We start from the raw sequence: 13,206 nt of genomic DNA, 5'->3' as shown, positions 1-13,206 counted from the left end.
ATTGAGAAGGCTAGCCAACCAAGAAGACAGGGTGCTTACAAGCATCAAATCCTGTCTTCCGGCAGGTGCAGGATTATAAAGGGGAAGGGGCTAGGGCAGTGATGGCGAACCTCTGAAACGCGAACTCATTTTTTTGGTTTATTTTTCTTTGTAAAATGGCATTTAAATATATAAAATGAATATCAAAAATATAAGTCTTGCCGAAACCGGTTTGGCTCAGTGGATAGAGCGTCGGCCTGCGGACTGAAGGGTCCCAGGCTCAATTCCTGTCAAGGGCATGTACCTGGGTTGCGGGCATATCCCCAGTAGGGGGTGTGCAGGAGGCAGCTGATCGATGTTTCTCTCTCATCGATGTTTCTAGCTCTCTGTCTCTCTCCCTTCCTCTCTGTAAAAAATCAATAAAATATATATATAAAAAATATATATATATATAAGTCTTAATTTCTCTATGTGACACGGCACCAGAGTTAAGTTAGGGTTTTTCAAAATGCTGACACGCCGAGCTCAAAAAGTTCCCCATCACTGGGCTAGGGTGAGGCAGCCCCGGAGGTCCGCAGACGTCAACTATTGTCTTTAGTCATCAGGTGATGAGATGATGTTGATGAGATGATGTTTTGACTCCTGGTTGGCCAGTCTGACCCTGCTTATCGGTGCTGCTTGCTGGATTCACTGCTGAGTTACCTCCTCAGTCGCTTCACACAGGCCTTGAAAAGGAAACTTAAGAAAAACCTAAACCCCTATTCACATATGTATATGTGTCCTAAGATTTAAAATAATAGGATTACTTTTCAGATTAACTCAGGTGCTCTATCAGAATGTACGCTCCCTATCAATTCCCGTGCAGCAAAGGTTGAGAATCCCTGCGATGCCTCCCCCAGGGCCCTTTCCAGCGGCACCGAGGAAGGCAGGCTGGTGTGCCCGCAGCTATCGGCCAGTCGGGCAGATCCCCGGTCAAATACACTTATGTCCTCGGCTCTTCTCTTCTTCCGCGCAAGAATGTGCACATACCCTGCCTCAGGCCCAGCCCCGTCCTCGGAACCAAATTCTGTGTCTCTCTGGCTCACATCTCAGAATCAAATTCCTGACCGGAGACAAGCTGAAGCAGAAACAAGCCCCTTCCGAGCGCCAGAAGACTCGTGTCCCAGATGTCCCGGGCGGTGAAAACCACAGGAAAGAAAGACACATTCCCGACTGGAGGAATGCGCCACCACGCGTGGTCAGCACTGCCAGGGTGACGACAGCCTCGGCACCCACACCCGCTGCCTCTCTCTGCGGCTACCGCAGTCACGCCTCAGGGTCGCCAATCCTTTCAGAGGGGCAGGCCGACGCATGTTTCATACGTCATACTGAAGCGCGCAGGCCGCGGAGATTTCTGGGAAATGCAGTCCGAACGAAGGCCGCGCTCTGATTGTGCGCGCAGGCCCTTTGCGCAGACTCTGCCTTCCGACCTGATGAAGCGCCGTTTTCCTGGGTCCTGAGCGCCGAGTCCCGGAGGTGAGGGCTGTAGAGACGCGACTGATGCGGAGTGAGCGCCCCGTCGTGAGGAGGGCACACTGAGACCCTGGGGGCGGTGGTGTGGGAGTAGAATTGGGGGACACGGCGGAGCCTGCGTGTGCGTGTGTGTGTGTTCGTGTTCTCTCAGATACACCCGGATACACTGTACACTGTACGTCTGTCACCTGCCAACTTTCAGGTTGGAAGGTGGGAGCCTTCTGTCAACGAAAACTTCAGGAGGCCTTTTTGAGAGACCGAAGACAGTTTTGCTCAGCAGTGGTTTGCAGACCAGGGAGCCGGCCCCCGGGATGAACCGCAAGGGAGGTGGGGCAGAGTTCTGAAAGGCAGAAAAACCGCAAGAAGCTGACCGTTACGGGATTGGTTGCCGCGGGGAGCAAAGCCATAAGTGTACACTGTACCTTCTCTGGTTGATGAGAGCAACCGGTCTTTCTAGTTTCTGTTAATCCATGGTCAGCAGGTAGAGGTAGGAGATATGGCCAACGCTTGTGGTCATGAGACATGGGCAGCAGGGCTGTCACAAGACTAGGACCATTGCTCGGTTTCCCTTGGAGCTCATGAAACAAACTTGTCAAACAGGTAGCGGTTAAACAGACACTACAGGGAGTGCAGTTCGTCAGGTAGACAGAGTTCAAACTGCAGAGCTGCTTAGTCACTCAAGCAGAGCCAGAGACCAAATTGCAAAAAGTTACAGGTACTGGACCACAAAGTCATAACATTAAAATACTCAACTCCTCTCGCCCCTTCTTCCCATTATGGGTGCTTACTAAAGGTGGGTGGAGCTGACACTCGTGTAGGGTGCCGCCCACTTGGGTCCTTCTTTCCCAGAAACCACCTCAGATTGACAGGTTAGTGACTAAACTGAGGGTTAGCAAGAAGAACATTGTATAAAGACAGCCAGCATCCATGTTCCCAGGGCAAGATTGGGAAAAAGAGTTACAGAAAGATGCCGTGTTAGTGGGAGGAAGAAAGTCAGGCTAGTGCAGTATCAGAGCAGCTACAGCAACTTAGAGAAGAAGAAACTTGTCAAAACAATCAAAAGCTGCAGAGAAATAGATAAGGAGAGAAGGATGATTGGCATTAGAGCTCAGAAAGGCATTGTTAATTTTCAAGCATGCAGTTTCAGTTGTGTGAAGGGTGGCAGGAGCAGAATAAGGATTTAAGAATAGGTGCCCTGGCTGATGTGGCTAAGTAGTTACAGTGTCATCCCGTGCACCGAAGGGCCTCAGATTCAATTCCCAGTCAAGGGCACATACCTGGGTTGCAGGTTCAATCCCCGACCCCAATCGGGCACTGCGGGAGGCAATCAATAGATGTATCTCTCCCTTTTCTCCCTCTACTTCTCTTTCCCCTTCTCTCCCACTCTAAGAAAAATCTATTGGGGGGGAAAAAGTCCTCTGGTAAGGACTACCAACCCCCCCCCCCAAAAAAAATAAATAAATAAAAGGAAAGAAGAAGAACAGGTGGTGGTGATGTGTAGTAGATAGGTATATGTTACTCATCCAAGAAGTTTGGTCATGAAAGGAAAACCTAAATGAGAACTATTTTGCTAGAGGGAGGCCATGGGATTCAGTGAAGATCGTTTCAGATAGAGGAGGACTGTATCTGTATGAACATATGGGAAGAAGGTACTGGAGAGATGGGAGATGTTGGAGAAAGAAAAACTGGGCAATGCAGGGAGCTGATTCTGCGCAAGAACAATAGTGGAAAATAACATAGGACACAATTGTGAGATACTAAGGTAAAGTCCTAGAGACAGACATTTCTGTTTGTTGACCTCACTCCCCTTCTGCGTAGTGCAGTGGTCGGCAAACTCATTAGTCAACAGAGCCACATATCAACAGTACAACGATTGAAATTTCTTTTGAGAGCCAAATTTTTAAACTTAAACTATATAGGTAGGTACATTGTTATTAACTTAATTAGGGTACTCCTAAGGCTTAGGAAGAACCACACTCAAGGGGCCAAAGAGCTGCATGTGGCTCGCGAGCCGCAGTTTGCTGACCACGGGTAGTGCATAATATTCACCGAATGGTAGGATGAATGGGTTTGTATTGGGCAGTAGAAAGGAGCTTTCATTAATTGAACAAGCTGTAAGATAAATGCTTTACATTAATTGTCTCACTATTTACAACTACTCCATGAAGTAAGCATAAGTAATCAATAATTCCAGGTCTGTGGTCGCTTTCTCCCTCATGGTTCTGCCTCCCTTGGCACTCGCTCTTGTGAAGCTCAGTATAGTAAAAGACAGTGTTCCACTAAAATTGAAGGTTGGAGTAGCTATGGAGCTAGGACAGGAACAGTAAAAGCTTTTAGACAAGGGCTCATTTGAAGGTATAGAATAAGAATTTGAAGAGCGTTTTCTCCAGAAACACTGATATCCAGGAATGGCACTGTACTAAATACTACTTATGATGATAGTTTCATTTCATCCCCATAAATCAATAAGGTAGGTACTGTGTTGCGGTTTAGGAAATTTAGGCTTTGTAAAAGGCTGAGGTAAAATTTGAACCCAGGTCTGTCTAGCAGTTTTTAACCTCTGTCCTATAATGACTTATTGTCAATAAAAGATAGCACAGTACCTGGTCAGTAGCAAATGCTAAAAAATATGCTAGTTATTAATATGATGTTTAATGGTGTTCCACCGTATAGATGAGCTGGATCATAAATTAATCAAATTTCCTATTTAGAAATTTAGGATATTTCAAATTTTTTTCTGTATTATTGTAAGGATTAAATGCTTAGAAGGTTTCCACACATAGCACTCAAATGATGGTTAAGACAAAACTTTGCATTTATTCTTATTTCCTTAGGATAAACTGGGGAAGAATTGCCGGATCAAAGACTATGTATATTTCCAGGCCCTTGATACAAATTGCAATGATCTTTCTAAAATCTAATGATGACGCTCCATGCTTAAATCCTTCAGTGACCCCCATGCCATGTGTAGAAAAGGGACCATACAAAGCTCTCCTGGATCCAACTGGCTGCTGGCTGCTTCTCCATCCTCTTCCTTTCCCACAGCTCTGCTTGCAGCGAGACACCTGCCATTCTAAAGTAGTTACAGCTGTCAGTCCTTTCCATGTAAAGACCTGCCCCCTTGTTTTTGAAAACTAGGTGTTTTTCCTGCCTAGAATCTTCTCCCACAAATCACAGCTTATCTTAGATCCCATTTCTGCCCAGAAACCTGCCCTGTTCCTCCCTCCCTCCATCTGGGTTAGGCAAGCCTCTGATGTGCCCTCATAGTTTGCTGTACGTATCTCTTTAAAGCACTTCGCCTTTCTGCAGTGAAATGTTATTTTGGTTACTTGTTTGTCCTGTGTGCTAGGCTATAAGCTTTTAAAGGACAAGGAAAGTGTCATATGGTTTTGGGGCTCGGTATCAATAGTTAGGGCTGATACATGTTGTCTGGATGAATGAAAAATAAGGATCAGTTAACATACATGCAGGAGAGCAGTCAGCAAGCCATACCTCTTCCTCCTTCGCAGGAACACACTCTCTCCCCATCCCACTCTTAAGTCCCAGCAATGTTTGATTTCACTGTTTTAATAAGAAACTGAGACATACTAGCTAAAGAGAGTAGTGGTAAGGGTTCACACAAAGCCTGAGGCCGGGGTCTTATGGACATCCAAGAATAAATAAGGCTGGACTCTATACAAATTGGAGCCCAGGGGTGGTACTTCGGGGCTAGGAATTCTTGGGTCTTTGCTTCAGTGCTTTATCACTAACGTGACTGAGCTGCTCTTCCCCCTGACTCTGTCTAGTCCTGCCTCCAACGCACTCATGGCTTCTGCTTCCTGATAACTTTGGCTCCCCTAATCCTCATAGCTCCTTCTGTCCATCACATCCGTTCAGTTCAGCACCCACTTGTCCTGACATTTCGTAGTTCACATTCATGAGGAAGGATGTCATCTCTTCTAGTCAGATCACATTTCAGTCTTCTAGTCAGCCTGTGCCTGCTCAACGTGGCTGCCCACATCCTTGAGCTCAGGGTTATAAATAGGGTATTTTTCCCTTGAAGAGGCTTAGGGTATTTACTTGACATATGTTATCCACGTGGTCATTTGTAAAATTTCTTATGCACTTTATCCAGTAACCATTCAGGGTAATATATATATGTATATATTTAATATTTTTATTGATTTCAGAGAGGAAGGGAGAGGGAGAGAGAGATAGAAACATCAATGATGAGAGAATCATTGATCGGCTGCCTTGTGCTTACCCCCTTCTGGGGATCGCACCCGAAACCCTGGCATGTGCCTGACCGGGAATCAAACCATGACCTGGTTCATAGGTGGACACACAACCACTGAGCCACACCAGCCAGGCACCACTCCAGGCAATATTGAACGTGACTTTATAAGTACAGTATGAGCCTTCATCTGTTTTTCACACACAGGAACAAAACTCTGCCTCTAGAATTATGGTAAAACAAGCACCATATTGTGTCCTAAATAGCAATATCCATGCCTTTTGCTCTGGTTCTGTGGCAGGAGGGGCTTGCCCCTGGCCTTGCTTTACTTTCCTTCCCTTTGTGTAGGGTATTAAGTTGAGGATGAATATATAACTTACTGGTATATGGAGATTTCTTGCTTCCTGGATCAGAAAACTACAAACAAGATGGTCTTTCTCACACTGTCTTTCTCATCCCACACCTTTACTTCCTTAGGACTCTGCCCTTTCCTAATGGAGAGCACCCAGGAGGGAACAGCTGCTGTGGCTCCAACTGCCAGGTGCCAGGTGATGTAGACTTCTCTGTTTTTGAAATGCTTTGTCTCCAGAATGTAACCCCTTCTCTTCCTCTGTCCTGGAGCTTTTTTTATCAGACCCACCAGGTGTATGAGAGTTCCGTAAGGAGTGCTTTCTTCCCATTTGATTCGTGGTGTCCCTCAGTGACCTTTTCTTGACTTGAGCGCGTGCTGTGCTCCCATTAGCCTGTCATCAGACACACAGCCCCTGTGGCCTTTGCTCTAAGTGATTTTGCCTCAAAAATGATTATACGGTCCTGATTGGAAGGTTTGGGGAACAATGGGCCAGTTTAGTCCTGACTTCTCTTTGTATGGACTAAAAGCAGGCCCCAAACAGTCCAGGGAGTGCTGGGGAATGAGAGCACCTCAGTGAGGTCATGAGTCCTGAGGAGCATGTGGTGGGCACAGTCAGGTGCTTGCCCCCTTCTCATGCAAAGGTGTAGGGTCTTGAATTACATGCTCTGGCTCAAAACTTTTGCAGACACACTGAAGACTCACCTGGGGTTTTAGGATGTGGGGTAAGGATGCAGTCTAACAGAATCACAGAACATTAGAATAAAATGAGAGGGATCCTAAAGATGATCTAATCAATATCAATGTTGTAAGGATATGTTAAAAAAAAAAAAAGACCATGGGTGGAATTTGAATAAAGTTGTAGACTAGATAATAGTAAAATGTCAATGCTATTTTGTTGATTTTTATAATTATACTGTGATTATACAAGAGAGTACCCTTGTTTTTACAAAATATATATATACTAAGATATTAATGAGTAAAGGGACATCAGGTTTGCAAGTTACTCTTAAGAAGTTCAGGAAGAATATAGGAATATATTCTCCAGAGAGACAGGAAGATAATGCGACTATGGAAGATATTAACATTTGGGTAAGCTGGGTGAAGGGTCCATGGGAATTCTTTGTTTCTTTCTCGAAAGTTTTCTGTAAGTCTCAAAAACAGCCTCCATACTCAGAGCTCAGCTGTGACTATGGTGGTGTGGGATTACGACCAAGGGGAATGATGCCATTTTCCCCAAGTGTGCCAACGCCCTGTTTCATCAGAACCATTTCCTTCCCCACCTTCACCACCTCCAGAGCTGTCTTTATGACAGTTTTATCTGGTCCATGTAAAATGAACGGTTATGAGTAAGGGAGAATGTGATTGTGTTTCCAGGAATCAGTGACATTCATGGATGTGGCCGTGATTTTCACAGATGAAGAGTGGAGGCATCTGATCCCTATTCAGAGGGACCTCTACAAGGAGGTGATGCTGGAGAACTATCAGAGCATCATCTCACTGGGTAAGGAGCACTTCCCATAAGTCTGTGCTAAAATGGATTGAGGGGCTAATAAATTGATCCCTCTTCTCCCACCTGAGTTCTGAACCACTGAGAGACAAGACAGAAGAGTAGGAGGATGTGGCTTAGGTGGACCCTGACAGTGGGCTTCCTAATCTGAACCCCAGCATTGGACAGACTTGCTCCTTGAACCATAAGCAGGGAGCTGGCTCTCCAGAAGGGGCAAACAAGAGGCCGAGTTATTTATGCCAAGCTCTTCCCCCAGCTCATCAGTCAGGTCACTTACTCAGCTCCATCCAGAGTAAGGGTGGGGCGAGGAGCCATCTTATTAAAGGAAAAGTTCTCCTTAGAGAAGCAGAGGAGAGGCATGTTTCACTATAAAAGAGGGTGGGGGCGGCGTGGGGTGGGAATACAAGGTTGTGCCTCAGAGTAGGTCACTAGAAATGTGTTTGGTTTTGAATATTTGTCTTAAGTGCATTTTAGATGCCCACAGATGGGACTCTGCAATTAGAGACTTTCATGACAAAGGGAAAGTTAAGAATTGCTGCTGATGTCAGGTGTTCTTGAGAAGTAAAGGTGGGCTCCTGCAGGTGATGAGAACATCTCAGGAGCTTCCAGAATAAGAGGCGGAGAGATGCACAGATTCAGAAGCAGGCTTACAATCAACAGCAGGTGTTAATAAGAGGAGTCAGATTGCAGGATTCATGCAAGGCAGCTCAAAAAAGCAAGTGTAACACCCCCTGGATTAGCTTAAACAGGCTAAATATAGAAAACAGAATAGTGCTCATAAAGTATTAAGAGAGACTGCTAAGCCTTTATCAGAGGCTTTGGTGGGATGAAATTCTCAAGAATATAGAATTCATCAGATTAGAAGCCACAGGGAGGTGATGGATGTGGTTTCTTTGTCAGCAGAGAATCAGCATACAACTGGATACATGATCCTAGGGTCCAGTAAGAAAGTGCTTCTCTTTCCCAAGTTGGGGGTCCAATGCAAAGGAAGTTTAGACCTCAAGACTATTTCTAGGAGTGGAATCTATATAACCAAAAATGGGTAAGTTCAGCCCTGCCTGGAGCATTGGCCCACAGACCGAACTATTATGGGTTCAGTTCCCCATCAAGGGCAGGTGCCTTGTTCAGGACAGAAAAAAAAAAAAAAAGCAGTTACCTCAGTTGCAGGTTCTCCGGCTCCTGTGGGGGCAAGTTTCAGAGGCAACCAATTGCTGTGTCTTTCTCACGGTAATTTCTCTCTCCCTCTCCTCCCTCCTGTCCATCTCTCTCTTCCCCTCCTCCCCTCCCTTCCACTCTCTCTAGAAATCAATGGAAAAATATCCATGAGTGAGGATTAAACAAACAAAATGGATAGTTTCACTTCTAGAAATTTGTCCCAAGTAAATAATAGGATTAGCAGCCCATGCTATACATACATGTTGATCATATTGTGTGTGTTTTTTTAATAGAAAAACATTAAAAACAGTCTGAAATATCTGTCAGCAGGAGATTAAATAATTATATTATTCCATACAATATAGTATCGGGTAGCCATTAAAATGGTGAGGTAGATCTGTGCTTAATTGAAATAAAATAATTTTTAAATTTATTGTTATGTGAAAATACCAAGTTTACAAATCAACATTATTTCATTATGCAGTTTTTAACAGAGTATATCTCTACTGAAATGAATAGAAATTTTAAAACAAGAATACAAAGTACATACCTCTAATTTTCCTACAATGAACATGACCGACTTATTTAAATAAAAGCATATCACTAAAGGATAAACAAACAAAGATTCACTTTCATTACACGTTTTTACTCAAGATGATCTGTCTTCATTTTTAGCTTCCCTGAGCCAAGGACTGTTTCCACCCATCCTACCAGTGCTAAAGCCCATGTACCTCTGGAGAAAGAATAAACACATTCGTTCAAGGGGATTCTATCAACTTCTTGACCCAGTGCAACGTGATCCTTTTTAGAACCTTAGTGTTGACCTCTATCTAGATGTCCCTGCATTTTCTGCATTACTTTGTATTCTGCATTCTTGGCACACATGGTCTGCCTTCTGTGTTTTCTCCCTGAAAGTCCTAGAGGCCGTGATGAAGTTTTGGAGTGGTTGTGTATATTTGTCACATACCTGGCTTGTTTCTCCATGAGCAGGACTTCCAGTTCCTCAACCTGATGTGATTTTCCAGTTTAACAGAGAGGATAAACCTTGGATAATTGATCTTCATGGACCTGATGAAGGAAGATGGCCAGAGAACATTTCTCTAGGTAACTGTATATGAGCAGGGTAGGGCAGTTTGTTTTGTTTTGTGGTTATTTGGGGGTTTGTGAGAGGGAGCATTGGCTATCATCTTTTTCTCCAATTCAGATCTTCTGCTTTCGTGCTATTCCCTCTTTTTAAAAATATATTTTTTATTGATTTTCAGAGAGGAAGGGAGAAAGATAGAAACATCAGTGATAAGAGAGAATCACTGTTGGGCTGCCTCCTGCACGCCCCCTACTAAGGATTGAGTCCACAACCCAGGCATGTGCCCTGACTGGGAATCAAACCATGACCCCTGATTCATACGTTGGTGCTCAACCATTCAGCCACACTGGCCAGGCTAGTGCTATTCTCTATCACCCACCAGGTTTCAATTTTTTGACATCTAAAGCTATTATTCATCTTTTTTAAAAAAAGAATCCTCGCCTGAGGATATGTTTACTGATTTTAGAGAGAGGGAGGGAGAGAGAAAGAAATACTGATGTGAGAGAGAAACATTGATCAGTTGTCTCCCATATGTGCCCTGACCAGGGATGGAACCTGCAACCTAGGTATGTGTGCTGACCAGAATTGAGCCTGCCACCTTTTTGGTGCACAGGATAACACTCCAACCAACTGAGCCACCTGGTTGGGGCTGGTATTATTTCTCTTTTTTCACCACTGCTACCCTCCGATCTGTCATGTTGCCTATTCACAGTTTGATATTCCTATTTCTCACCATCCTTTCCACTTTGCATACTCTCATAATTACCCTGGGCCTGCTCCATGGAAACTCTTTTCTGAGATGTCCAACCTCCGCTCTATTCCCTGCCTTCTTCTGTAGTCCCAAGTCTCAGTCTTTACCTGAACTGTGTAGCTATTTGCGGAGCAAGCAATGCAGTGACCATATTACTTTTCAGATTTATCATAGTACCTCTTCTTTCTGCTGTAATATTTTCTATCCCAGGAAAAAAACTGCATCTCTGTTTTCTGTCCATTACAGACTGGGAGACAAAGCCTGAGATTCAAGGTGAGATTCAAATTGATTCAGAAGAAAAGTCAGAAGGAATGTCAATGGAAAAGCTTGGAAGAAACAGTCCTCTGTGTACTAAATTGGAAGTTCATTCACTAGAAGGTGGATTGGAAACAGAGAAGGAAAGTCCTATAGTGGAGACTTGTAAGAAATCCTTTTCCCAGGAGGAAAGCTTGCAGCAAGGGTTAACCCGTCCCAAGAAAATTCTCACTAAAGACAGAGACCAGGAATGCAGTGATTGTGGGAAGACCTTTTTTGACCACTCATCCCTTATCCGCCATCAGAAGACTCACACGGGAGAGAAGCCCTATGACTGTCATGAGTGTGGGAAAGCTTTTTACAACCGTTCAGCTCTAACTGTACATCAGCGAGTTCACACTGGAGAGAAGCCCTTTAAATGCCGTGAGTGTGGGAAAGCTTTCAGTCGTAGGTGCAGTCTCAGCAGACACTTGATGTCTCACACTGGGGAGAGCCCCTACGAATGTAGCACATGTGGAAAAGCCTTTTTTGACCGTTCATCCCTAACTGTACATCAGCGAATTCACACCGGAGAGAAACCATTTAAATGCAGCGAGTGTGGGAAAGCCTTCTTTGACCGTTCATCCCTCACTCGACACCAGAGAATTCATACTGGAGAAACTCCTTATGAATGTAGTCAGTGTGGGAAAGCCTTCAGCCAGAAAAGCATTCTTACTAGACACCAGCTCATCCATACCGGCCGGAAGCCTTATGAATGTACTGAGTGTGGGAAAGCCTTTTATGGTATCTCATCACTGAATAGACATCAAAAAGCTCATGCTGGAGAGCCTCACTTCCAGTGCAGTGAGTGTGGGAAAGCGTTTTTTGACCGCTCATCCCTTACACAGCATCAGAAGATTCACAATGGAGACAAGCCCTATGAATGCAGTGAATGCGGGAAAGCCTTTAGCCAGAGAAGCCGGCTTACACGACATCAGAGGGTTCATACAGGAGAGAAACCCTTTGAATGCAGCGTATGTGGGAAAGTGTTTAGTTCTAAATCATCAGTTATTCAACATCAACGGCGCTATGCCAAACAGGGAATAGACTGAATTGAGTGAAATTTTTAGTCAAAGGACCTCCATGAAAACTTAAAATAGGTCTTCCTCATCTTAAACTGATCAATTAATCATTCTACCTATTCTGGCTACTGCTCTCTTTTCCTGCCTCTGCTACCACAGTGTTTGAATAAAAACTATATACCGTGTTATAGAACAGATGTGGGATGCTGGAAATTAGGGTGCAATTGTAAAGAGTCAACATTTTGCAGAAGTTTCTCAGACAATAGGATAAATGTTAGGAGGTGATCCTCAGACACACCTCTTATCTGAGTCCCCTGGTATCCCTGCACTTTAAATAACTGGAGGCTATAACAGGAAGGGAAAGACAAAATTATATCAGAGCAGGACTGATTTACTCAAATAGTTATTTTATAGCTGTTAGTCCCTCTCTCGGAGCTTTTTTGCACACTGATCTTTTTGTGTGTCCCAACTTTTAGATATCTTTAATACTGCTACTACGAATAGCTAGCACTTATTGAGCACTTATTATGGGGTAAGCACTCAACTACAAGTTTTGCAAGGAGATTATTTGGTCCTCTCAAATAATCCTATCCGGTGTGACTCAGTGGGTGACCTCGACCTATGAACCAGGAGGTCATGGTTAGATTCCTGGTCAAGGTACATGCCTGGGTTGTGGGCTCGATCCCCAGTAGGGAGCGTGCAGGAGGCAGCCAATCAATGATTCTCATCCTTGATGTTTCCATCTCTCCTGCTCCCTTATTCTCTCTGAAATCAATAAAAACATATTCATTAAAAAAACAAACCCTATTAAGTAGGTACTCTTACTGCCTGAATTTTACAGGTGAGCAAACTGGAGTTTGGAGGGGTTAAATAAATTGCCCAAGGTAACAGCTAGTAAAAGGTGAGGCCAGTTCTTGAACAGGTCTACCTTCAAAATCCATTCCTTTCACCATTATGGTATAAAGTTGGTTTTATAATTTATGTACATGTATTATCTACTTAGCTAAATTATAAGCACTTTGTAGCTCTCACAGTGCCTTGCAAATAATAGGTGCCCAATAAATATTTATCTGAATGAATGACTTTTCTTCTTACCCAGTTCCATTTAAAACACCTAATAGATTCACATCCTTTCTTTGAATTCTTTCAGTCTAGACTACACCTTTATCATCAAAGGGTCCCATTACTGCAGTAGTCACTTTCAGGTTCCAATTCTTCCAATTTCACCATTGAAGAGAGTTATGCTATGATGTCATCACAAGTAACCCCCCCCCCCCAATAAACAAAGATTCATTTCTCACATAAAACATTATGTGAGTCAGTCTGTCTACTCCAAA

At 44.0% G+C, this 13,206-nt stretch overlaps 1 protein-coding gene across 1 annotated transcript; it reads left to right on the top strand.

The window, feature by feature from the left end:
* Window positions 1–1,388: 1,388 nt before the first annotated feature.
* ZNF2 (zinc finger protein 2) lies at window positions 1,389–12,936 on the top strand. The gene is made up of 5 exons (XM_081101442.1): window positions 1,389–1,494; window positions 6,182–6,252; window positions 7,431–7,557; window positions 9,709–9,822; window positions 10,800–12,936. Exons 2-5 carry the CDS (start codon window positions 6,199–6,201, stop codon window positions 11,897–11,899), a joined length of 1,395 nt encoding a protein of 464 aa, XP_080957568.1. The 5' UTR covers window positions 1,389–1,494; window positions 6,182–6,198; the 3' UTR covers window positions 11,900–12,936.
* The last annotated feature ends 270 nt before the right edge of the window (window positions 12,937–13,206 follow it).

Source organism: Myotis nattereri (genome assembly GCF_964212035.1).
Source record: "Myotis nattereri genome assembly, chromosome: 10".
Taxonomy (NCBI): domain Eukaryota; kingdom Metazoa; phylum Chordata; class Mammalia; order Chiroptera; family Vespertilionidae; genus Myotis; species Myotis nattereri.
Note: the sequence above shows the minus strand (reverse complement) of the source record. Positions and strands in the feature narration are given on the sequence as shown.